Source organism: Neoarius graeffei, chromosome 5 (assembly GCF_027579695.1).
Source record: "Neoarius graeffei isolate fNeoGra1 chromosome 5, fNeoGra1.pri, whole genome shotgun sequence".
NCBI classification, from domain to species: domain Eukaryota; kingdom Metazoa; phylum Chordata; class Actinopteri; order Siluriformes; family Ariidae; genus Neoarius; species Neoarius graeffei.
In genome coordinates, this window is record NC_083573.1 from 68,875,950 (window position 1) to 68,900,818 (window position 24,869).

General features: G+C 42.8%; 1 protein-coding gene across 2 annotated transcripts in view; it reads left to right on the plus strand.

Annotated features, from left to right (window-relative positions):
- Nucleotides 1–2,588: 2,588 nt before the first annotated feature.
- Nucleotides 2,589–24,869, plus strand: part of ube3d (ubiquitin protein ligase E3D) — a 28,151-nt gene continuing 5,870 nt past the window's right edge. Inside the window, exons 1-9 of one of the 2 annotated variants that reach the window (XM_060922302.1) lie at nt 2,589–2,744; nt 15,160–15,359; nt 15,905–15,995; nt 19,099–19,330; nt 19,839–19,911; nt 22,781–22,856; nt 23,105–23,213; nt 23,482–23,651; nt 24,599–24,737. In XM_060922302.1, coding sequence (XP_060778285.1) covers nt 2,668–2,744; nt 15,160–15,359; nt 15,905–15,995; nt 19,099–19,330; nt 19,839–19,911; nt 22,781–22,856; nt 23,105–23,213; nt 23,482–23,651; nt 24,599–24,737 — 1,167 coding nt within the window. In that variant the 5' untranslated portion in view covers nt 2,589–2,667. The remainder of the gene's footprint in view (nt 2,745–15,159; nt 15,360–15,904; nt 15,996–19,098; nt 19,331–19,838; nt 19,912–22,780; nt 22,857–23,104; nt 23,214–23,481; nt 23,652–24,598; nt 24,738–24,869) is intronic. The other variant, XM_060922303.1, reaches the window with a different exon arrangement.

Below are 24,869 nucleotides of genomic sequence, written 5' to 3' on the forward strand. Positions count from 1 at the left end.
ATATATATATATATATATATATATATATATATATATATATATATATATATATATATATACCTTTAATATATACAACCCCGATTCCAAAAAAGTTGGGACAAAGTACAAATTGTAAATAAAAACGGAATGCAATAATTTACAAATCTCAAAAACTGATATTGTATTCACAATAGAACATAGACAACATATCAAATGTCGAAAGTGAGACATTTTGAAATTTCATGCCAAATATTGGCTCATTTGAAATTTCATGACAGTAACACATCTCAAAAAAGTTGGGACAGGGGCAATAAGAGGCTGGAAAAGTTAAAGGTACAAAAAAGGAACAGCTGGAGGACCAAATTGCAACTCATTAGGTCAATTGGCAATAGGTCATTAACATGACTGGGTATAAAAAGAGCATCTTGGAATGGCAGCGGCTCTCCGAAGTAAAGATGGGAAGAGAATCACCAGTCCCCCTAATTCTGCACCGACAAATAGTGGAGCAATATCAGAAAGGAGTTCAACAGTGTAAAATTGCAAAGAATTTGAACATATCATCATCTACAGTGCATAATATCATCAAAAGATTCAGAGAATCTGGAAGAATCTCTGTGTGTAAGGGTCAAGGCCGGAAAACCATACTGGGTGCCCGTGATCTTCGGGCCCTTAGATGGCACTGCATCACATACAGGCATGCTTCTGTATTGGAAATCACAAAATGGGCTCAGGAATATTTCCAGAAAACATTATCTGTGAACACAATTCACCGTGCCATCCGCCGTTGCCGGCTAAAACGCTATAGTTCAAAGAAGAAGCCGTATCTAAACATGATCCAGAAGCACAGACGTCTTCTCTGGGCCAAGGCTCATTTAAAATGGACTGTGGCAAAGTGGAAAACTGTTCTGTGGCCAGACGAATCAAAATTTGAAGTTCTTTATGGAAATCAGGGACGCCATGTCATTCGGACTAAAGAGGAGAAGGACGACCCAAGTTGTTATCAGCGCTCAGTTCAGAAGCCTGCATCTCTGATGGTATGGGGTTGCATTAGTGCGTGTGGCATGGGCAGCTTACACATCTGGAAAGACACCATCAATGCTGAAAGGTATATCCAGGTTCTAGAGCAACATATGCTCCCATCCAGACGGCGTCTCTTTCAGGGAAGACCTTGCATTTTCCAACATGACAATGCCAAACCACATACTGCATCAATTACAGCATCATGGCTGCGTAGAAGAAGGGTCCGGGTACTGAACTGGCCAGCCTGCAGTCCAGATCTTTCACCCATAGAAAACATTTGGCACATCATAAAATGGAAGATACGACAAAAAAGACTTAAGACAGTTGAGCAACTAGAATCCTACATTAGACAAGAATGAGTTAACATTCCTATCCCTAAACTTGAGCAACTTGTCTCCTCAGTCCCCAGACATTTACAGACTGTTGTAAAGAGAAAAGGGTAAACACAGTGGTAAATATGGCCTTGTCCCAACTTTGAGATGTGTTGTTGTCATGAAATTTAAAATCATGTAATTTTTCTCTTTAATGATACATTTTCTCAGTTTAAACATTTGATATGTCATCTATGTTCTATTGTGAATAAAATATGGAATTTTGAAACTTCCACATCATTGCATTCTGTTTTTATTTACAATTTGTACTTTGTACCAACTTTTTTGGAATCGGGGTTGTATTAAAAGTACAAAATATGTAGCTTTCATGGGTGTAGTGGTTAGCACTGTTACCTCACAGCAAGAAGGTCCTGGGTTCAAGCCTAGTGGCCAGTGAGGGCCTTTCTGTGTGAAGTTTGCATGTTCTCCCCGTGTCCGCGTGGGTTTCCTCCGGGTGCTCCGGTTTCCCCCACAGTCCAAAGACATGCAGGTTAGGTTAACTGGTGACTCTAAATTGACCGTAGGTGTGAATGTGAGTGTGAATGGTTGTCTGTGTCTCTGTGTCAGCCCTGCGATAACCTGGCGATTTGTCCAGGGTGTACCCTGCCTCTTGCCCATAGTCAGCTGGGATAGGCTCCAGCTTGCCTGCGACCCTGTAGAACAGGATAAGCGTCTACAGATGATGGATGGATATATGCATGTTCCTTTAATACATATTAAAAGTGCAAAATATGTAGCTCTCATGGGCGGCATGGTGGTGTAGTGGTTAGCACTATCGCCTCACAGCAAGAAGGTCCTGGGTTCGGGTCCAGCACCCGATGAGGTCCTTTCTGTGCGGAGTTTGCATGTTCTCCCCGTGTCCGCATGGGTTTCCTCCGGGTGCTCCGGTTTCCCCCACAGTCCAAAGACATGCAGGTTAGGTTAACTGGTGACTCTAAATTGACTGTAGGTGTGAATGTGAGTGTGAATGGTTGTCTGTGTCTATGTGTCAGCCCTGTGATGACCTGGCGACTTGTCCAGGGTGTACCCTGCCTTTCGCCCGTAGTCAGCTGGGATAGGCTCCAGCTTGCCTGCGACCCTGTAGAAGGATAAAGCGGCTAGAGATAATGAGATGAGATGAGATGATTTAGTCTGTATTTATTCCATAAACTCTGAGCTACATAACAGTACATAAACCTGAATGTAGTTACACACCACTGCCTTTAGATGGCAGTAAACCTCTCTGCTGGTATAGTAACCACAACTACAGAAATACTAACACTCAGGAAAATCACTTATAAATTGGCGTTTTAAAGAAATGGAGGCGTCGAAAAAACAAGAAGTTATCTTTCTTGAGCTGAGAGAGCGGTTACAGAGCGGCTTGTTAATCATACGGCAAGTTTATATTATTTTTTCACTGCTTATAAAAGTTTCCCGGCTGATGATTAGCAAGTGCTAACAGTAGCATTAGGACTGCACGCTGCTGGAGTTTTGGAGAGTGAATATGTAGCGGTTGTGTGTTTTCTCTAATAATTTGCTCGGCTAAGCAGATTAACGAGCTGCAGTTTCTTAAATTACGCAAACAAAAGTTTGGTTTACAGTAGCGAGAGATACAAGCTACTGAATCAGCTAAATGCACATTCTGGCAGTGTTGGGCAAGTTACTTCAACTGTTTTGCGTCATTTATTACTCGTTACTGTCATTTTAAAGTAATTCGTTACATTACAATATTACTGTATTTAAAATGTAAGGCATTACACTACTATTGCATTACTTTTAAGTTACTCTCACCAAAATACAGTGGTGCTTGAAAGTTTGTGAACCCTTTAGCATTTTCTATATTTCTGCATAAATATGACCTAAAACATCATCGGATTTTCACACAAGTCCTAAAGGTAGATAAAGAGAACCCAGCTAAACAAATGAGACAAAAATATTATACTTGGTCATTTATTTATTGAGGAAAATGATCCAATATTACATATCTGTGAGTGGCAAAAGTATGTGAACCTCTAGGACAGGGGTGTCAAACCTGATCCATAAAGGGCCGTGTGGCTGCAGGTTTTCATTCCAGCCATGCAGCAGCACCCTGATTTGGCTCATTCAATCAACTGACACACCCACCCTTTAATCAAGGGTGGGTGTGGCTGCAAGTATTTGACTGTGTGAAGACAGTTCAGTTGATTGAATGAGCCAAGTCAGGTGTGTTGCTGCATGGCTGGAATGAAAACCTGCAGCCACACGGCCCTTTATGGATCAGGTTTGACACCCCTGCTCTAGGATGAGCAGTTAATTTGAAGGTGAAATTAGAGTCAGATGTTTTCAATCAATGGGATGACAATCAGGTGTGAGTGGGCACCCTGTTTTATTTAAAGAACAGGGATCTATCAAAGTCTGATCTTCACAACACATGTTTGTGGAAGTGTATCATGGCACGAACAAAGGAGATTTCTGAGGACCTCAGAAAAAGTGTTACTGATGCTCATCAGGCTGGAAAAGGTTACAAAACCATCTCTAAAGAGTTTGGACTCCACCAATCGACAGTCAGACAGATTGTGTACAAATGGAGGAAACTCAAGACCATTGTTACCCTCCCCAGGAGTGGTTGACCAACAAGGATCACTCCAAGAGCAAGGCGTGTAATAGTCGGCGAGGTCACAAAGGACCCCAGGGTAACTTCTAAGCAACTGAAGGCCTCTCTCACATTGGCTAATGTTCATGAGTCCACCATCAGGAAAACACTGAACAACAATGGTGTGCATGGCAGGGCTGCAAGGAGAAAGCCACTGCTGTCCAAAAAGAACATTGCTGCTTGTCTACAGTCCAAGAGCATGTGGACAAACCAGAAGGAAAAATGTTTTGTGGATGGATGAGACCAAAATAGAACTTTTTGGTTTAAATAAGAATTATGTTTGTAGAAAAAAAAACACTGCATTCCAGCATAAGAACCTTATCCCATCTGTGAAACATGGTGGTGGTAGTATCATGGTTTGGGCCTGTTTTGCTGCATCTGGGCCAGGATGGCTTGCCATCATTGATGGAACAATGAATTCTGAATTATACCAGCGAATTCTAAAGGAAAATGTCAGGACATCTGTCCATGAACTGAATCTCAAGAGAAGGTGGGTCATGCAGCAAGACAACGACCCAAAGCACACAAGTCATTCTACCAAAGAATGGTTAAAGAAGAATAAAGTTAATGTTTTGGAATGGCCAAGTCAAAGTCCTGACCTTAATCCAATCGAAATGTTGTGGAAGGACCTGAAGCGAGCAGTTCATGTGAGGAAACCCACCAACATCCCAGAGTTGAAGCTGTTCTGTACAGAGGAATGGGCTAAAATTCCTCCAAGCTGGTGTACAGGACTGATCAACAGTTACCGGAAACATTTAGTTGCAGTTATCGCTGCACAAGGGGGTCACACCAGAAACTGAAAGCAAAGGTTCACATACTTTTGCCACTCACAGATATGTAATATTGGATCATTTTCTTCAATAAATAAATGACCAATTATAATATTTTTATCTCATTTGTTTAACTGGGTTCTCTTTATCTACTTTTAGGACTTGTGTGAAAATCCGATGTTTTAGGTCATTTATGCAGAAATATAGAAAATTCTAAAGGGTTCACAAACTTTCAAGCACCACTGTAACTGGAAGTATGGATTTGGCAATCTAAATGTAGCTCAAGACGCTCAATTAGCTCATCACACATCCAGTGGAAGGTGATGTGGTATGATGATAATGATGCCCTTTATTGTCACTAGTCACATGTACCAGCGAAATTAGCCATCAACCTGTCTGTACATATACAACATACAATTGACTTAGGGTAGACAGGACAGGAAGACAGGGATGAAGATTAAAAGGAAACACAACATGAGGAGAGATAAGGAAAAAAAGGATATACCAGGGCAATGCCTAATCCAATCAGCAAAAGTCCTGTAATCGTGGTTCCGAATAGGTAGCTAGATATCTTCAATGTCCTCCACAGAAAGAATCGCCAGGCACACGACCCACCACCGCTCCCATGCGTCCATCGTGTAACCAGCCGCAAACATTCCGGCAGGACAGATGGGTTCCCCCGAACCCAGACTTCTCGTCGAGAAAACTGTGTCAATTTCGTTAGGAGACCAGTTTATCAATTCCATGCTTTTTTTAGTTTAGAAAGTAATGCAGGGAGAGTCTCTTCAAAAAGTACAGCAGACGAGACAAGACACACAAGCACAAGCAAGGAAAAAAAGGAGGGAGAGGGAGAGCAGAAAATGCGACCGCCTTCCGTGGAAGCACGGAGTATCTGACTGAGCTAGGCTTATGGTTAAAAACAGTAGAATATAATAGCCACAGTGATGGCTCATGGCACAATACAAGGAACAGTCATCGCAAGAACAGACAAAAGGTCAAAGTCTGGCAAATTGTGATAGAAATACTGTAACTTTAGGCCTATTCATATTAACATTAATTGAACTGCATTGTATTGTAATGTCTAAAGATACGACAGGATACAAAATTAGCATTTCTATGCCTTTATTGTTTAAGTTTACAGCATTAAGCGTAGTTTATGCTTCATAAAAAAAGATTAGCCCTAAGGGATATGACTCCATCATTCCAGAAATTTAACAAAAATGAACATCTCATCTCATTATCTGTAGCCGCTTTATCCTGTTCTACAGGGTCGCAAGCAAGCTGGAGCCTATCCCAGCTGACTACGGGCGAAAGGCGGGGTACACCCTGGACAAGTCGCCAGGTCATCACAGGGCTGACACATAGGCCAAGTTTACATTAGTCCGTATCTGTCTCGTTTTCTTCGCGGATGCACTGTCCGTTCACATTAAAACGCCGGGAAACGGGAATCCGCCAGGGCCCACGTATTCAATCCAGTTCGTGTCTGGTCCGGTGCTGTGTAAACATTGAGGATACGCAGATACGCTGTGCTGAGCTCTAGCTGACGTCGTCATTGGACAACGTCACTGTGACATCCACCTTCCTGATTCGCTGGCGTTGGGATCACACACACAGCGGCTCATTCCCGAATCACTGCTCGTGCGCTTCACTCGCGCGCTCTGTGAGCTGCGCAGGGCCGGAGTGCGCACCCTCCAGAGGGTACTCGCTGTTCAGGGCGGAGTGATTTGGAGCGCAGGAGGAAGCGCTGAGCCGCACTGAGGTTTATTTACACATTTCAACCTCCTTCAGGCGCTTAAACTCAGTGAGAACATGAACATCACAGCCAGGTGTGTTTATCTGCTGGAGAAGGTGTTCGCTTGCCATCCTTCCACTTGCAAGTGGTGAGTGACTCGCGCATGCCCGATATGCACTGGGATCATGTGACGTGCCGTCTAATTAGTCATGTGATTAGCGTATCCGTGTATTGGCGTTGCTGTGTGCACACGAATCGTGTATTGGCGTTGCTGTGTGCACGCGAATCGTTTTAAAAATGTTAATCTGATGATCCGCTGATTCGAAATAATGTAAACAGGGACAACGTCACTGTGGACAATGTGGACTGTGTTTAGACACAAACAACCATTCACATTCACAGTCAATTTATTCACCAGTTAACCTAACCTGCATGTCTTTGGACTGTGGGGGGAAACCGGAGCACCCGGAGGAAACCCACGCGGACACGGGGAGAACATGCAAACTCCGCACAGAAAGGCCCTCGCCGGCCACGGGGCTCGAACCCAGACCTTCTTGCTGTGAGGCGACAGCGCTAACCACTACACCACTGTGCCGCTCCAAAAATGAACATATTATGGCAAATCGTAGCCTACAATAAAACTGGCCTGAAAAACAAAACACAAGCCTTTTAAATCACAGCTAGACAATGACTATTAGCTATATGAGGCTACGCGGTCACATTTCGAAAAACAGAATTAGAAATAACAAAATCAAAGTGCTTTTAAATGATACTGAAGTGCTTAGGCCTATTAGCCCTCGAAGGAAAGGCAGCTCAATCACTTTAGTCTGACTTCTGACCAGAAAAAGAAACTGTTATACAGGACAAAAATGTAAACAAACTGTCAGCATATCTTCAACAACACACTCCGCTACAAAACCTCTTGAGGCTGAAGGAGCATCTCCGAGTGGCAGAACGTTAATTTTGGCTGCTTTGTGATTTTATCGCCGCTCTCATCCTCCGCTTGCTTCCTTGCTAACTTCATGTTACTATGGCACCTCTGTAAATGTTTAGTTAAATTACTGGTGCTGTTTCGGGAAGTGGACAGTTCTTTAGGTTTAGCACACAGTGCATTTGACTGCGATTAGAAATGAAAGTGGAGCAAAGAAAAACCCCTGAACTTTTGAAAGTCAAACTAAGATATGGGGGGGGCGTCCCCTGAAAATATTTAAAAAACATAACCTGCAAAACCCTGCATTCTAGTGCATTTTAGTACTTATTTTCAGTACTAAATTTAGTACTTATTTTCAGTATTTTTAGTACTTATTTTATTTAGTACTTTTAAGCCTTTCTTTCATGTACATCAATGATTAACATGTCAAAAATATCAAATTTAATTCCCCTAGTTAATGAGTAATTTTCAGGAGTGCATTTAGAAAACGCGGTGATTTTCCTGCTACACAGTTCATTACTTTGGAAAAAAAAAAAATCAGACAGTTGAAGGTAAACTCGGCAAAATCCCAAAACAGTACTGTTAAAAAGTAAAGGTCTGTTAGAGTTTCTAAAGCTTTCAGGTTTCAATGTTGGGGACATTGATAAACGAGGCTCAATCTTTTAATAGAGTTGTGCGTTCGCATAAGCTAAAGTGAACTAAACATTTCCAATTCATATTTATGCGAGTTGAAGCCAATTGTTTACATTAGTTCGTATTGTCTGTAAATTTAAACACACCAATGAATACCAAATTTCTCATATAAATCAGGGGCGTAGCTAGGATTTTTCGGGGGGGGCACACACTGACTGGCAGCCTGAGGTGGGGTTTACATTAGACCGTATCAGCGGATCATCAGATTAACGTTTTTAAAACAATTAGTGTGCACACAGCAACACCAATACACGATTCGCGTGCACACAGCAACACCAATACATGGATACGCTCGGCTCCGCAGGCATCCTGCGCTCCAAATCACTCCACCCTGAACAGCGAGTGCCCTCTGGAGGGTGCGCACTCCGGCCCTGCGCAGCTCACAGAGCGCGCGAGTATAGCGCACGAGCAGTGATTCAGGACTGAGCCGCTGTGTGTGTGATTTCAGCGCATATCACTTACTACTTGCAAGTGGAAGGATGGCAAGCCTAAAGACAATCATAACTACACAATGGGCAGTATTTGCGTCAGTATTTGCAGTATTTTCATACTTTTATACTCTTTTTAATGAAAGGTGATACAAGGGGGAAGTCCGCGCCATTTTTCAGCAGTCGCGTCACATGACCACCACCAGCGAATCAGGAAGGTGGATGTCACAGTGACGTTGTCCAATGACGACGCCAGCTAGAGCTCAGCACAGCGTATCCGCGTATTCTCAATGTTTACACAGCACCGGAGCTGACACGATCTAGATTGAATACGTGGACCCTGGCGGATTCCCGTTTCCCGGCGTTTCCAGGCGTTTTAATGTAAACAGACAGTGCATCCGCGAAGAAAACGAGACAGATACGGTCTAATGTAAACTTGGCCTGAGTGCATTATGTAACAAAAAATAATTCCCATTGCTAGTTTTAGGCAGCTTAGAAACCGGCTCTTCCGTTACTGCTGTTTCTTCCATGTTTTCTTGATGATGTGTGCTAGAAACAGCACTAAAACTTGGCTTCGAAACCACAAAATGTAACTTTGATGGGGAAAATGTATATTAAATAAATTGCTTACCTCTCCATGTCGAAAGAAGGAGGAAAGTTTTGCTTGTTTTGACATGGCAAATTATTAACACGAGAAAATACTCGTAATTTGCAACTAAAAAGGCTGCAGCTACACTGGCAGCTTGAACATGCTTTCTAGTGCAATTGTGTTGCGCTTGCGCAGAACGGTGTCAGTCCTGCGCGCCTTAGCAGCACGTGCACCTGAAGGCGCGCCTTGGGCGCGCGTGCCTAACGAGCTCCGGCACGTGCGCCGTTAACAAAGAACACCCGTCTTTAATCAGTGAACTATGTTTGGGCTATTTAAGGACCGCGCCCATGCGAGGACGATGTGGAGTGTTACGCTGCGTCTAGGAACATGAAGAATCTGTAAAATAAATTTCTTTATTCGGAAAACCGGAGACTTTCAAGAGTTTTGTCAAATATCCGGATTTCCAGGTATTTCGTCATTAGCGGAAAAAATCCAGAGGAATTTTCATGAAAATCTAAAAATCCGGAATTCCAGGAAAATCCAGAACACTTTCATGACTATACGATGTTCTTCACATCCTTATTTTTCACAAACTTAAAGTAATGGGCGTATGTCCATCTGGAGAATGCGCTATCCAATGTTAGATCAGCTGCAGGTTCACTCATCTCTCTCTCTCTCTCTCTCTCTCTCTCTCTCTCTCTCTCTCTCTCTCTCCTGTCTGACTAGCCTAAAGGAAAAGGAAGTGAAACATTTTGCGCGGACGTTTCACCTCTGCTGATCTCGTGGTGATTTTGGCGAATTTGTATGAAGGAAAAAAAACCCACCACTTCATTCCAGGTTAAAAATGCATTATAACGCGCATTACTGACATTTGTACCGAGTAAAATATTACCAAATTTTTCTCTGTAATGCCTTTCATTACCGCGTTACCGCAAAAAGCAATGCGTTACAGTAATTCGTTACTTTTGTAACACGTTACTCCCAACACTACATTCAGAATCACTTTTATTGCCAGGTTTGTGGACACACATGAGGAATTTGACTCCGGTTTTCACTTAGCTCTCACAGTACAAAACAGATGATAAGCGTATATACAAAAACAAACAAAAATGGTGCAATAGATGCATAGTGCAAAGTAATCCAAGTAAGTCAAGTATGAAATAGATAAATATGAAGTATACAGTGTGCACAGAATTACTGTACGAGTGTGCAGATATTTTACAAGTGATATTACTGATCTATGAATCTGGATTTTAGCTGTTCATCACAGAAAGGATTTTCCCTTTTGGTGCAATATGGTGCATAGTGCAAAGATGAAATGGTAAATATAAGTAACAATTTTATTCTGGTTACAGGAATAAAATCCGCCTAAAAAGCGAGTAACTCTGTTATGCATGGTCTGTTCACTTTATTAGAAACACCTGCATATCTAATTAGTCAATCATGTTGGAGCGACGGGCGGCACGGTGGTGTAGTGGTTAGCGCTGTCGCCTCACAGCAAGAAGGTCCGGGTTCGAGCCCCGTGGCCGGCGAGGGCCTTTCTGTGTGGAGTTTGCATGTTCTCCCCGTGTCCGCGTGGGTTTCCTCCGGGTGCTCCGGTTTCCCCCACAGTCCAAAGACATGCAGGTTAGGTTAACTGGTGACTCTAAATTGAGCGTAGGTGTGAATGTGAGTGTGAATGGTTGTCTGTGTCTATGTGTCAGCCCTGTGATGACCTGGCGACTTGTCCAGGGTGTACCCCGCCTTTCGCCCGTAGTCAGCTGGGATAGGCTCCAGCTTGCCTGCGACCCTGTAGAACAGGATAAAGCGGCTAGAGATGATGAGAATGAGATGTTGGAGCGACACAGTGAACATTCTCTCTCCTAGTTTAGATTAGATAGAACTTTATTGATCCCTTTGGGAAATAAAAATTCCAGTAGCATCATTACAGGATAAACAGAGAATAGAATAGAAAAAAGAGAGAACTTCTAGATAAATTAAGTCTTTAGAAAACTTCTAGATAAATGTAAGTATTTACATGTACAAATATATGAAGAAAAAAGTCCAGCAGGAGAGGGATTGCACATTGTCCGGTATTGCTTATTGTTAGGCTAGGCTACTGCTCCTTCCCGTCCTCTGTCCTCCTGTTACCCCTCCTCCCCCCCAGAGAGGAGTTGTACAGTCTGATGGTGTGAGGGACAAAGGAGTTTTTAAGTCTGTTCGTCCTGCACTTGGGAAGGAGCATTCTGTCACTGAACAGGCTCCTCTGGTTGCTGATGACGGTGTGCAGAGGGTGACTGGCATCGTCCATGATGTTCAGTAGTTTGTCCATAGTCCTCTGCCACCGTCACCAGAGAGTTAAGAGGCTCATAGCATTAAGAGGCTTTTGGGAAACCCACCTCTGATCTCTCTCATCACTAAGGTGTTTCAGTCTGCAGACCCTCCTCTCAAGATTTTCTGCTCTGAGACCCACCTGTTCATACTTGTACCGAGTCGGGGTCCATTTAAAAAAAAAAGACTCCCAGTTATTTTGGCGCATCTATTCTATTAGAATCTAATAATCTATTGTAAAGTGCATTAATAGGATGAAACATCACTCCCCGTTACAGATGGGAGCCCAGGAATTAAATAAATGCAATTTTTAAAAAAAACCTCTGTTTTTAATTGTATTTAAAACTGTACGGATGTGCCAGAAGCCAACATAAAACCATGCATGCAGGGCGTTCTCAGTCAAAAGGGATCAATGATCCAAAAGTGGAGTCTGGTCAATTAACACAAGACCTTATTGCCATGTTTGTGTTCAGCGAACAAGCAAGTTATTAAAACCAAGAAGTACACTCAAAATAAGTGGATATAGAAACCACTCAATGGGATTAGATCCTTACACGCTAACAAAGAAGGATTTCTCCTATAAATTGGAAAATTTATCCATCCGTTGAGTTCCCCGACGTCTCAAACTACCTGGTGCTGTAGACATCATTCTACACGGACAAACAGATGAAAACCTGGAAGAGCATGGAGGCGAACAACTTTTTATATGTGGCTGGGTTAAAGATCTGGGGATCAGGACACTACAAGGTAGAAGGATCCAAGCGCAGGAAGAGTGTTTATTAGCAGGCATTAGATTTCTAAAAGCAAAGCAGAGTATTTAAACAGTGTTCTAAACATGGCTAGAAACAAACGTGATAATGATAATGCTTTGCAAAGTCTCTGTGAAAACGGCAACTGATTGCGTGTGCTGATTGCACTCAAATCAGTATCGGGTGTTTCCCATAATGACTGGGTTCCAAGAGCATGCACAACGCACTCCGTGAGTGAAGGCAGCCGCTTGAGCTGTGCCAGACTCAAGCGCACAAAGGCATGACGGTCAAGTGTTTGCCTGCTGTGTGACCACAACTTTTAGCTCACGTGTACATCACCACCAAAATGCTTCCTTTTCATTAATAACCCATTGCAAAGCATCGTGAGCTGTATTGTGACCATAGCTTAATGAGGCAGCTGTGATGTTGGATGCAACCCAGCAATTGTATTCTACTATGAGTAAAAATGAACTTCAGTTTGAAAAAAAAAATTGCGGCCCAGTAGTTGAGAAACACTGCTCTAGAGTTTACACAAAATGGTGCAAAAAAAAATCTTGAGAGGAGGGTCTGCAGACTGAAACACCCTTATACCCCTTTTCCACCAAATCAGTTCCAGGGCTGGTTCGGGGCCAGTGCTGGTGCTGGTTCACAACTTGTTCAACTTGCGAGCCAGCTGAGAACGAGTTTTCATTTCCATAGCTCGCGGTGCTAAGTGAAGTCACGTCATTACGTCGCTGTATATGTCAGTTACGTCGTTGTATACATCATTACATTGCTGTATACGTCAGTTACATCGCTACGTTTCCATAAACCTTGGCGCGAATATCGAAGCAAAAACAACACGGAAGAAGCAGCAGCAGCAACAACAATAATAATAATAATGGCTGACTTCGCGTTTGTACAGCTGCTGCTTCTCATCGCTTAAAAATGACGATCTTTCGCGGTCTTGTTGTTGGTCTTAACAGCTCCGCCCCCCCCGCTGACGTAAGCGGTTCTTTCCTCTGGCCCAGCAGAGAGTTGGTGCTAGCCTGGAACCGGTTTTTCTGGCCCCAGAGCCAGTTCTTTGTCAGTGGAAACAGAAAACCCGGTTCCAAACTAAGCACTGGCCCCGAACCAGCCCTGGAACTGCTTTGGTGGAAAAGGAGCATTAGTGATGAGAAAGATCAGAGGAGAATGATCAGTGGTGGGTTTCCCAAAAGCCTCTTAATGCTAAGAGCCTCTTAACTAGGAGAGAGTGAGCGTTCATTGTGCTGCTCGCTCTACTGTTTAACGATGGTCTTTGTGCTACGATGCTTTTAGGAAACTCGGCACAGACTGGTTTGAGCTGACAGGAAGATTATAGCAACTCACATAATCATTCTTTACAACCGTGGTGAGCAGAAAAGCGTCTCAGGTGGGGTTTACATTAGACCGTATCAGCGGATCATCAGGTTAACGTTTTTAAAACGATTAGTGTGCACACAGCAACGCCAATACACGATTCGCGTGCACACAGCAACACCAATACACGGATACGCTCGGCTCCACAGGCATCCTGCGCTCCAAATCACTCCGCCCTGAATAGCGAGTGCCCTCTGGAGGGTGCGCACTCCGGCCCTGCGCAGCTCACAGAGCGCGCGAGTGGAGCGCACGAGCAGTGATTTGGGACTGAGCCGCTGTGTGTGTGATCTCAGTGCATGTCGGGCATGCGCGTCACTTACCACTTGCAAGTGGAAGGATGGCAAGCCTAAAGACAATCATAACTACACAATGGGCAGTATTTGCATCAGTATTTGCAGTATTTTCATACTTTTATACTCTTTAATGAAAGGTGATACAAGGCGGAAGTCCGCGCCGTTTTTCAGCAGTCGCGTCACATGACCAACGCCAGCGAATCAGGAAGGTGGATGTCACAGTGACGTTGTCCAATGACGACGCCAGCTAGAGCTCAGCACAGCGTATCCGCGTATTCTCAATGTTTACACAGCACCGGACCAGACACGATCTGGATTGAATACGTGGACGGTGGCGGATTCCCGTTTCCCGGCGTTTCCAGGCGTTTTAATGTAAACGGACAGTGCATCCGTGAAGAAAATGAGACAGATACGGTCTAATGTAAACTTGGCCTCAGAATGCACAACACGTCAAACCTTGAGGTGGATGAGCTACAAAAGTCCACGTGAGGTTCCACTCCTGTCAGCCAAGAACAAGAATCTGAGTCTGTTAAAGGCAAGAGTCACAGACAATGTGTTAGTTTAATGCGTATTATTATTATTATTATTATTATTATTAACTGGCAGTACCATTTTATATTAACCATTAGCTTGGTCATTGCTGCTTTTTACCACTAGATGGTGATGCTTGTTTGTCTTGTCATCACCTTTGTGGCGCTCGTGTATGATGGCGCTCATGTAATGTACACCAGTTGCCCTATAGCGTAGGGGACGGTGCTTAATGGAAGTATAACAGCAGCTATTATGTAATTTACACCTATAATAAATGATACTGTCTCATTAATGACGTGCAGTGTTTTACATCAGAGAATGTTGCCTAGTTAAATAGATGCTATGTGAGGATGGGCAGCAGGCTGCTGACATTACATTCCTGATAAAAGAGAAATGCCCACATGGGTAACTCCAAACCAAACTACTGTGGATTCTACAGAGACCGACTAGCTAATACTATTATCTAGCATTTTATGTAACTTTTTTTTTTTTGTAAGCCGTATTAAATCCATCATGTGAGCAGTAGACAACCTGAGAGAAGTGGGCTGAGGACAGAAGTAGACATTGTTGATGAATGGTCTCTACTTTCTCCTTTTTTTCTGCCTCAGGATGAAACCATCCTAATTATGTATGTATTGTATGCAGTATACGCCTGATGTTTTCTCACCAGCAGATTGTGTGTTTCTGGTTTGATCAACAGCACTGATTTTGTTTTGAAGATGATTGTTGTTCTTCACAAAACTGACTTTTTTTTTCTCTTTCTTTTCTGTAGAACTGATGTTGTTAAGGACACATCTGGGGTAAATGTGTCCAGTGGAGACTTGGCCCTAAAAATCCACATACCTGATGGGATTTATGAGGTGAAGCTACCCCCAGAGGTCAGTCTAGTGGAGGGTTCATGTCAGACGAGTCCAGAGCTGAATGAGGAGGAGCTGCATGTTAGAGTGCGTTTGAAGGTGGGCCAGTGTTCAGGTATGTGCCAAGTTCATCGTGGGTATGAACTAATTATATTCACTTTTCATCAGAGAAATCCGTATATCATAATGACCACCGAAACCCTCGTGGGCCAAAGTTGGTAGGTCATTAAGCATGAACTTGTTCAAGGGCTGTGTAACCTCATTTAAGGAATTTGAGTAATGAGCGCTGGCCTGCCTTCAGGCTCCACACATCATCACACTCCACAGATTAAGTGAGATTAATGATGAATGTAGATTGCATGACCTTTGGCTTTGAGCCACTGCAGTGCTTGTTTCAGACTGAGCCCTACTCAGCAGTTCAGGTGGCTGTTTGACCATGAATCTCCAAACAGATGCGGTGGCTTCATTCAGACTTCTTGCTGGCTGTTATATTATCGTATTGTATTGTTTTATGTGTCCTGAATGGACGTTGTTTGTTTGCGTTGAGATGTTCGTGCTCATTGTCCCTGTGCTGGAACATTATGCAGGTCTAGCTACTGAAAAGCTCTCCAGTTGTTTGATTAAATATGTTGGTGACTGGTTTGTGTTTGCTGTTGCCAGAGGCTCAGGACAGTGCAGCTCAGCATCTAAGGGCAGAGAGAAGCTATTGTTTCTTGTGCCAGTCCTGTGGGGCCATGCTGCTTAAAGACAGGTGAGGAACCAGTTCAGCTGTTTAACACTAGTTCAAACAGCACAATGATTCTGGATGAATGAAAAGTTTTATTCAGCCAGAACCTTTAACACTCGAACATGATATTAAAGGAGATACACAGAGCCTTTATTTTTGAATACATTTCTGCGTGGACAGTATCTCCATCCTTGACTCTTGTATGCTGCATAAATGGGAATAAAAAACACATTTTTGAGAGTTAAAATAAACCGCAAAGTTGGCATTCGAGCTGAGCCAGCCAGCCCTGAGTGTGTGACATCACAGCAGGAATCGGTTTTAAGGTCAAGGCCTTTGACAGCTATAGACCAAAGTCATATAAATAAAAATCTATGGTGAAAGTAAGAAATACCGTTACCGACTTGCTCAACTAAGACTGATTTGACTTCATTGATTGTGGGTTGACTCTCATTAAAACAGGATAGGTGTTATAACTTATGCAACATGCATGCATTTTCACTGATAAAACGTAAAAGGCTAATTAAATAATCAGATGAACTGAGACAATCATATTCTGAAGCAAATTAAATAATCTCATACCGGTAACTTAAACACAATACAAGTTACATGTATTAATCTAAATGCAGGTAAACAAGTGTTGTTGTTTTGTATCCAAATGAGTCGCAGCTTACCTGTCTGTGTTCTCGCTTCTTGTGGCAGATTGTTTTGAAACAATCTGACTTTCAGTTGTTCGTTCAGTTCTCCATTCATTCGCTTCTTCCACGTAAGGGTGAGATATTGCTGCTGAGGCGAGCATATCCAGCGGAGAAATCAGACGGCTGGTCCACTCATTCTCCATTTTCTCCATAGTGAGTACTCCGCCATTACTGCTCGGCTCAGGCAATTACTAAAACCCGGGATGGGACGTCACTGGTTTTAGCAACAACCGCAGGGAGGTCACTGCCCAAGCGATAATGTGTCCCGTCCTGGGTTTTAGCAACAACCCTCGGCTCACACTCCGGGAGAACTGGTGCAACTAAACTTACTTTCCTTTTCTTGTAATTTTCTTTTCCTTTAATTGTTGGTACTGCACCCTCTTTCAATACGGGCTTATAGCCAACGCTCCTCAACAGATCAGAGGTTTCGTACGAGTCTTCAGTAAAATGTGCAGAGCAGAGGAGAGACCACTTCATAGGCGCCCAGTGTGCCGTGAACTTCTTGCAAAACACGTCTAAATCTTTGCAGTCTGAACATTCTTGGGCATCCATGAATGCAATGTAAATCCACCTTCTGTCGTGTTGCTGCACCGGCCAAAAACACATCTACGTGGCATGGCGATAAATTAGCTCAAGATGGAGGCTCGGAGTTGCAGTTAGCTCTGTGTTTTAGTATAGCGGAAATGGCGACGAGACTGATAGGCTTCCTGCTGTGACGTCACAGATGTCAGTTATTCACTCAGACCGCTACCTATATGAATCATTTTAATCGTAAAAATTACTATATTAGATTTGTTGTTAACGCTTAAAACTATTCCTCTGCCATTCTTGAGGCCTCAAGGCATTTATAAACAAAAGGTGAGGCCATGGCTCTGCGTGTCTCCTTTAAGTGCTCTTTTCCACCAAACTGTAAATCTAAACCCAGGGCTGTCCTTGCTGTGTATCTGTGTTTCTCTTCACATCTTACTTTTACAATGCTCATAATTAGTGAAAAATAGAGTTCTTTGGAGGTTGATGATTAGTGATGGGCATGAACAGTACATATTGTTTTGGGTTTTTTTTTAATTAGCTTTTTAAACAATGATTCAACACGAAAGCATTTGTCTTAGTGTAAATGTTATGTAATTACCTCCACAGATTTTGTTGGAGGAGGTTATGTTTTCTCCTCCGTTTTTGCTTGGCTGTTCTCAACGTAACTTAAAAAAAAAAAGTAGTGACTTGATTTTGAGGAAAGTCGGGCTATGGACCAAGGAAAAATTAATTAGACTTTGATGCAAATCTGAATATGTGGCTTGGTGGAGGTATACACTCTACCGAGTGTCCTTCTAGTTTTGATCTGGATTGCTCATTAAATCCACCATATGAGCAACATGCATACGAGTCAATGAGACACAAATTTAAATTCCTGATGCCATTACCCTACGTGGCCAAGAGTCAATGGGGCAAAATTTGCCATGTGTTCTGGGTAGGTGAGGGATGGCATGGCATTACTCTCTCTGCCCTGTCAATCACAGTGACACTTGTCAGTCATGAAAGTCTATAAGCTCATCTATGTAGAAGACAGACGGACTGAAAAACGGCTCTCCCCATCAAACAGCACTACCAATAAGGGGCGGTGCTGGCTAACATGCTTTTCTCCGCTGCTTATGCTGTGTCACAAGGACACTGAAAACACTCCGAGGAAAGCGAGGTCAGCCTTCTTCCATATACATAAGCTCAGACACTCACGATCACCTGTTTTCTGTGATTGACGGGAAAGCGTAATGCCATCCCTCCCATCCAGAGTGTACAGTCAGTTTTGCTCTCTTGCATGCATGTCTCATTTGACATTAAAAAGAACTCTCTCACAAGGTGAATTACAGAGCAAGAGACTCACGGAGTTTTTCATGGCAGCATGCACACAAACAGTCAAATATATTAATCTTAAATGAAAATACAGACATTTGGTTAGATGCATCTCATGCTCTAAGAAGGAGCAAAAGAAGTTACCGAAAATTAAATTAAATACTGACAAGAAAGCTAAAAAAAAAATAATGAATCTGAATCACCAGTGTGACTTAAATAACTTGTAAGGTTAGCTCTTAAATCTAACAGATAAAGGACAATTGAAAAAAAGAACCAATTTTTTTGCAGGTAATCAGCATACTAGAAAAGTGATTCTACCTTAATTAGGAAAATTCTGTGATGTTTAAATTTGACCAGTCAGTGGTTTGGACTATTTTTAGCTTCACCCATATGTCCCAGCTCAGCTTGCATCATTGAGAAGGATAATCAGATTGAGTCAGGGTACTTAGTCATGGCTCAATTGATGGTGGAAATGGTGAGAAAATGCAGTATCGTAGCCACAGGCCAAGCTGTATGTCACTGTCCTGTAGTAGGGTGTTTTGAATGTCAGCAAGGAAGCGAATATATAACATTATTTGCCGCTTTAGGATTTTCACGCGAGTGCTTCCGTTACCCAATGGGAACTGGAATACACTGGTAGATGACTGGTGTTGCCACGCTGATCCTTTTGCCAACAAGAAGCTTCTCCCTCAGCAAGAGGACTGTTTACTTGGTGACACCTACTTCCTGTTGACCCGAGACAGCAGTTGTGACCAAAGCCTTGCACGTGTAGTGGACTCCTCCGATGTGAACACTGGTTCTGATCTGCATTCTGGAAAGGTGCGTCACATTGAAAAGCTCACCAAAATCGAACCAATATTAAATCACGCTAACTCTTCCTCTATACTCGGTGTTTCATAGGTAGTGTTTGAGCTCTTTTCTTGGGGCATCAGAAGTTCTCATTCATGTTTAACGGAACTCTGCTCCATCTACACTGCCTCTGGGCTGACAGGGGCAGTGAAGAAAGATGTTCTTTCTTCTTTATGAAGGGTTCTCAAGGAAGTGGCACGACATCCGTTCTTTATAGTCTCTGCCAGCCTGAGAAGCCGAACTTCTTCAGGGCTATTGATTTTTCTTTCCTTGTTTCTTTTCTTTCCTCATTCTGTGGGTTGCTGCGGCTCTGTCTGCTGCGAGTAAATGGAAGAGCCCTTTGCTGTTCAAACGCCTGATTCATCTTTCACTTCAGTAAATGGTTCCTCTCTGGTTATTGATTTCAGTTATACATGGCTTAAACCTGGTTGTGCTTTCAGATCATCTATCTATTTTGGTTTGTGTCTATGTCTCACAGCAGGCCCTTGGCCATAGGAATGTGGTCATCTGTAAAAACTGCTGTGCAGTGCTGGGAGAAGCAGTCACGACAGGTAGGATTCATAAAATGCACAGAAACTAACATAATAAGGCTGCTGTAATAATGCAGGCACTTTTCGGTATGTCTCATTCCATCTTTTTAACCTGAGTAAAGCTGAAAAAATGGCTTGTTCTATGTACAGTGGGGCAAAAAAGTATTTAGTCAGTCACCAATTGTGCAAGTTCTCCCACTTAAAAAGATGAGAGAGGCCTGTAATTTTCATCATAGGTATACCTCAACTATGAGAGACAAAATGAGAGAAAAAAAAAAATCCAGAAAATCACATTGTCTGATTTTTAAAGAATTTATTTGCAAATTATGGTGGAAAATAAGTATTTGGTCAATAACAAAAGTTCATCTCAATACTTTGTTATATACCCTTTGTTGGCAATGGCAGAGGTCAAACGTTTTCTGCAAGTCTTCACAAGGTTTTCACACACTGTTGCTGGTATTTTGGCCCATTCCTCCATGCAGATCTCTAGAGCAGTGATGTTTTGGGGCTGTTGCTGGGCAACACGGACTTTCAACTCCCTCCAAAGATTTTCTATGGGGTTGAGATCTGGAGACTGGCTAGGCCACTCCAGGACCTTGAAATGCTTCTTACGAAGCCACTCCTTCATTGCCCGGGCGGTGTGTTTGGGATCATTGTCATGCTGAAAGACCCAGCCACGTTTCATCTTCAGTGCCCTTGCTGATGGAAGGAGGTTTTTACTCAAAATCTCACAATACATGGCCCCATTCATTCTTTCCTTTACACGGATCAATCGTCCGGGTCCCTTTGCAGAAAAACAGCCCCAAAGCATGATGTTTCCACCCCCATGCTTCACAGTAGGTATGGTGTTCTTTGGATGCAACTCAGAATTCTTTCTCCTCCAAACACAAGTTGAGTTTTTACCAAAAAGTTCTATTTTGGTTTCATCTGACCAAATGACATTTTCCCAATCCTCTTCTGGATCATCCAAATGCTCTCTAGCAAACTTCAGACGGGCCTGGACATGTACTGGCTTAAGCAGGGGGACACGTCTGGCACTGCAGGATTTGAGTCCCTGGCGGCGTAGTGTGTTACTGATGGTAGCCTTTGTTACTTTGGTCCCAGCTCTCTGCAGGTCATTCACTAGGTCCCCCCGTGTGGTTCTGGGATTTTTGCTCACCGTTCTTGTGATCATTTTGACCCCACGGGGTGAGATCTTGCGTGGAGCCCCAGATTGAGGCAGATTATCAGTGGTCTTGTATGTCTTCCATTTTCTAATAATTGCTCTCACAGTTGATTTCTTCACACCAAGCTGCTTACCTATTGCAGATTCAGTCTTCCCAGCCTGGTGCAGGTCTACAATTTTGTTTCTGGTGTCCTTTGACAGCTCTTTGGTCTTGGCCATAGTGGAGTTTGGAGTGTGACTGTTTGTTTGAGGTTGTGGACAGGTGTCTTTTATACTGATAACGAGTTCAAACAGGTGCCATTAATACAGGTAACGAGTGGAGGACAGAGGAGCCTCTTAAAGAAGTTGTTACAGGTCTGTGAGAGCCAGAAATCTTGCTTGTTTGTAGGTGACCAAATACTTATTTTACCGAGGAATTTACCAGTTAATTCATTAAAAATCCTACAATGTGATTTCCTGGATTTTTTCCCCCCCAATCTGTGTCTCATAGTTGAAGTGTACCTATGATGAAAATTACAGGCCTCTCTCATCTTTTTAAGTGGGAGAACTTGCACAATTGGTGGCTGACTAAATACTTTTTTGCCCCACTGTATATAGGGCTTTTAGAAGTAGTCCTCAAATTTATTCACAGTACATAGTTCCCAGGTATCTGTTTAAGTTCATAGAAAAAAGGTACTCCAGATGTGTACACTGTCCACTTTATGAGGAACATCTGTACATTTCATGCATGTCCAATTAGGGAATCATTTGGCTGCAGTGCATAAAGGCACGAAGATGCAGTTCAAGAGCTTTAGTTAATGTTCACGTCAGACATCAGAATGTGGGAAATTGTGACCTCTGGCCTGGGGTCCATAGTGTTCCTTTAATTTGTCATCCCTCTGTAGTAACCACGACGACCATGACTTTGTTCATTAAATGTTAAAATCCAATAAAATTCCAATAAAATTGAACAAAGGAAATAAATGATGCCGAAACAGTTCTCAGCAAGTGAACACTGAAGGAGCAGAATTCTTCAAGAAAGCTATTAAGAAAAGTTATTACTTCACAGTATGTAGTAGGTGTTGAATGTGGCACTGAGAAGTGAAACTTTGCAGGCAGCCAAAATATCTTTGAGGCCAAAAATGGCCTGCTTGAGAGAAATACGATGACGTTCCGTATTTTCACGTTACACCATGGTTGGATCTGTGGCGCTGTGGTCTCCTCATCACATTGCATTCTCATCTCATCTCATTATCTGTAGCCGCTTTATCCTGTTCTACAGGCAAGCTGGAGCCTATCCCAGCTGACTACGGGCGAAAGGCGGGGTACACCCTGGACAAGTCGCCGGGTCATCACAGGGCTGGCACATAGACACAGACAACCATTCACACTCACATTCACACCTACGGTCAATTTAGAGTCACCAGTTAACCTAACCTGCATGTCTTTGGACTGTGGGGGAAACCGGAGCACCCGGAGGAAACCCACGGGGAGAACATGCAAACTCCGCACAGAAAGGCCCTCGCCGGCCACGGGGCTCGAACCCGGACCTTCTTGCTGTGAGGCGACAGCGCTAACCACTACACCACCGTGCCGCCCCACATTGCATTCTGTTTCACAAAACTAACAACAACTTCTTGGTTTTTTTTTTTTTTTCCTTCATACAATGCCAATAATACACAGATTGAATTATATTCAAACTCGTGTCTGCAAATTTTATGCAAAATAAATATGCTTCTGTTGCAGAGGTTTTAAAATTCTATATAACTGAAGTGGTGGTAAGGCGAAGTGAAGATGCAGAGGGTACCCTGTCACAAAATAGGCAAGTACTGTCAAATTTTCTGTACAGCACACCTAAATACTTACTGCAGCGTGTAAATGTGTTGAAATCAGGGGTCATTCATTTCAGTCTTGAAGTCCAGCACAGTTTCTTTCAGGCGTCCCTGATTTAAACTCACTAGTTACTTCCCAGGCTTGGCTGATGTGTGGGGTATCGGAGTCCTTCAGGGCTGCAGTTAAGATTTAGCTAATTGTTTTTACATGTTTAATTCTGATCATTTTCTTATCCAGGCAACAGTTCCTAGAGAGAGCCCTTGGTTCCAGACTTGTTGAGCTGTCATCTGCTCAAAGCATATTTCGCTTTTCCATCCAGACACCAGATGGTAAAGCTGTGATCATGGTAAGGCCACTCTAAATCTCACACCTTTCTAAACAGTGGAAGTTGAAAGGGATAAATTTGTATCTGTAACATTTGTATCTGGAATGTCTACAGTTCTGTGAAGCTGCTTTGTGACCGTTTGTTAAAAGTGCTATACGTATTGAATTAAAGTTCTTGTTTTATTTATTTATGTATTTAATCTTGTGCTGATATACTGTATGCTTACATTCCATGACACACATCCTTGAGAATATTCTTGTGGTTAATGTTGCTCTTTTAATATCCCCAGCTTTGGCTCTTGAACATGGACACACTGATCGCTTCATTCTCTGAGAAAGCCATCAGCAGTGACATCCTCATCTCCGCCAGTGACCGTCATCCCAATAAGCATCAGTCACGCCAGGCAGTTAGGGCAATCAAAGTCCTTTACCTCCCCTGCACTCATGGTCAACAGGATGAGTAAGTCATAAATTCACATCTTATGCTCTTCTCGCCCAGCTCCTTGATTATAATTTCTGATGTCTGGTCTAATGAAATGAATACTTCAGGATGTTTTGTTTTTTCTTTCTTCTTCTTCTTTTAGGTTGGATGTTCCTGTTTTTAATTAGCAGTGCATGATTTCTTTTTTCCCCAGTTTTCATTTTAAATTGGATTTATATTTGTTGCATTGCAAATTTAACCCTGGAATCTAATATTACCCAGAACTGTCTGAACATATAACGCATTACATCCATTAATGCATACAGTACATCGAACCAGCTCCAGAGACACAAGCAGTATTCAGACTTGTATGCTTGCAGTATTCCAACTTCTACCCAGCAATATTAGTCCAACCTCCCAGTATATGCACTGCACTATATTATTCCATGTCTCAGTATAACACAGTGCTCTGACGTTCACATCCTGTGAGTGAATTTGATAAAGTTTGCGCATGCATGGATGTGAAACGTTGTCAGTTTGAAGCAGTTGTCACTACAGAAATGGTGAGAGTAGCAGACAGCCACAGAGTGCATCTTCCAAGCTGCACCATATTACTCTTAAGTGTACGTCCATGCTGTCAGAATGACAAAAGTGTTTGCTGAAATTTTTTTGCTGGCATTGTGCTTTTTCTGTGAGCCGCACTGCCGAGTTTTACTTTAAGAGCACAGTTTCGGGTTTCCTGCAGAACTGCAGCACAGATGGCTAAATGTCACTGAAATGTCCTGGATAGATCATTGCCATAATGTGACAGGACATCAGTCTCTTTGCTATGCTCTCCCTCTGCCATGTTCTCATTCTCCGTTCAGCACTGACAGATTGCCTTGACATAATTAAAATTGTCATATTTCAAACTGTCTGATTAATGTAATTTATGTCTCAGTCGCTTGTGCTCCTCCCCCCTCCCCCCTCTGTATCTGTCTCTGTAGAGCTGTTGATGCATGGGAGAAGGATATCAGTGTTCACCCTCTGATCCTCCCCCAGGGCACATGTGAGGAGGTGCTGCAGCTCCTGAGATCCTCTACCAAAACACTGCCCTCCTCACTGTGCTCAATGAACTGCTACCAGGTCAGAATTACCCTCCTGGGCCTTATATTCCCTCTGAACTTTACTAGCACACTTTCAGCCAGCTTTGCACTTGAATATTCAGCCTATTCTTAGAAACAAACATGACATGTCAAATATAACGCAGTGATGCAA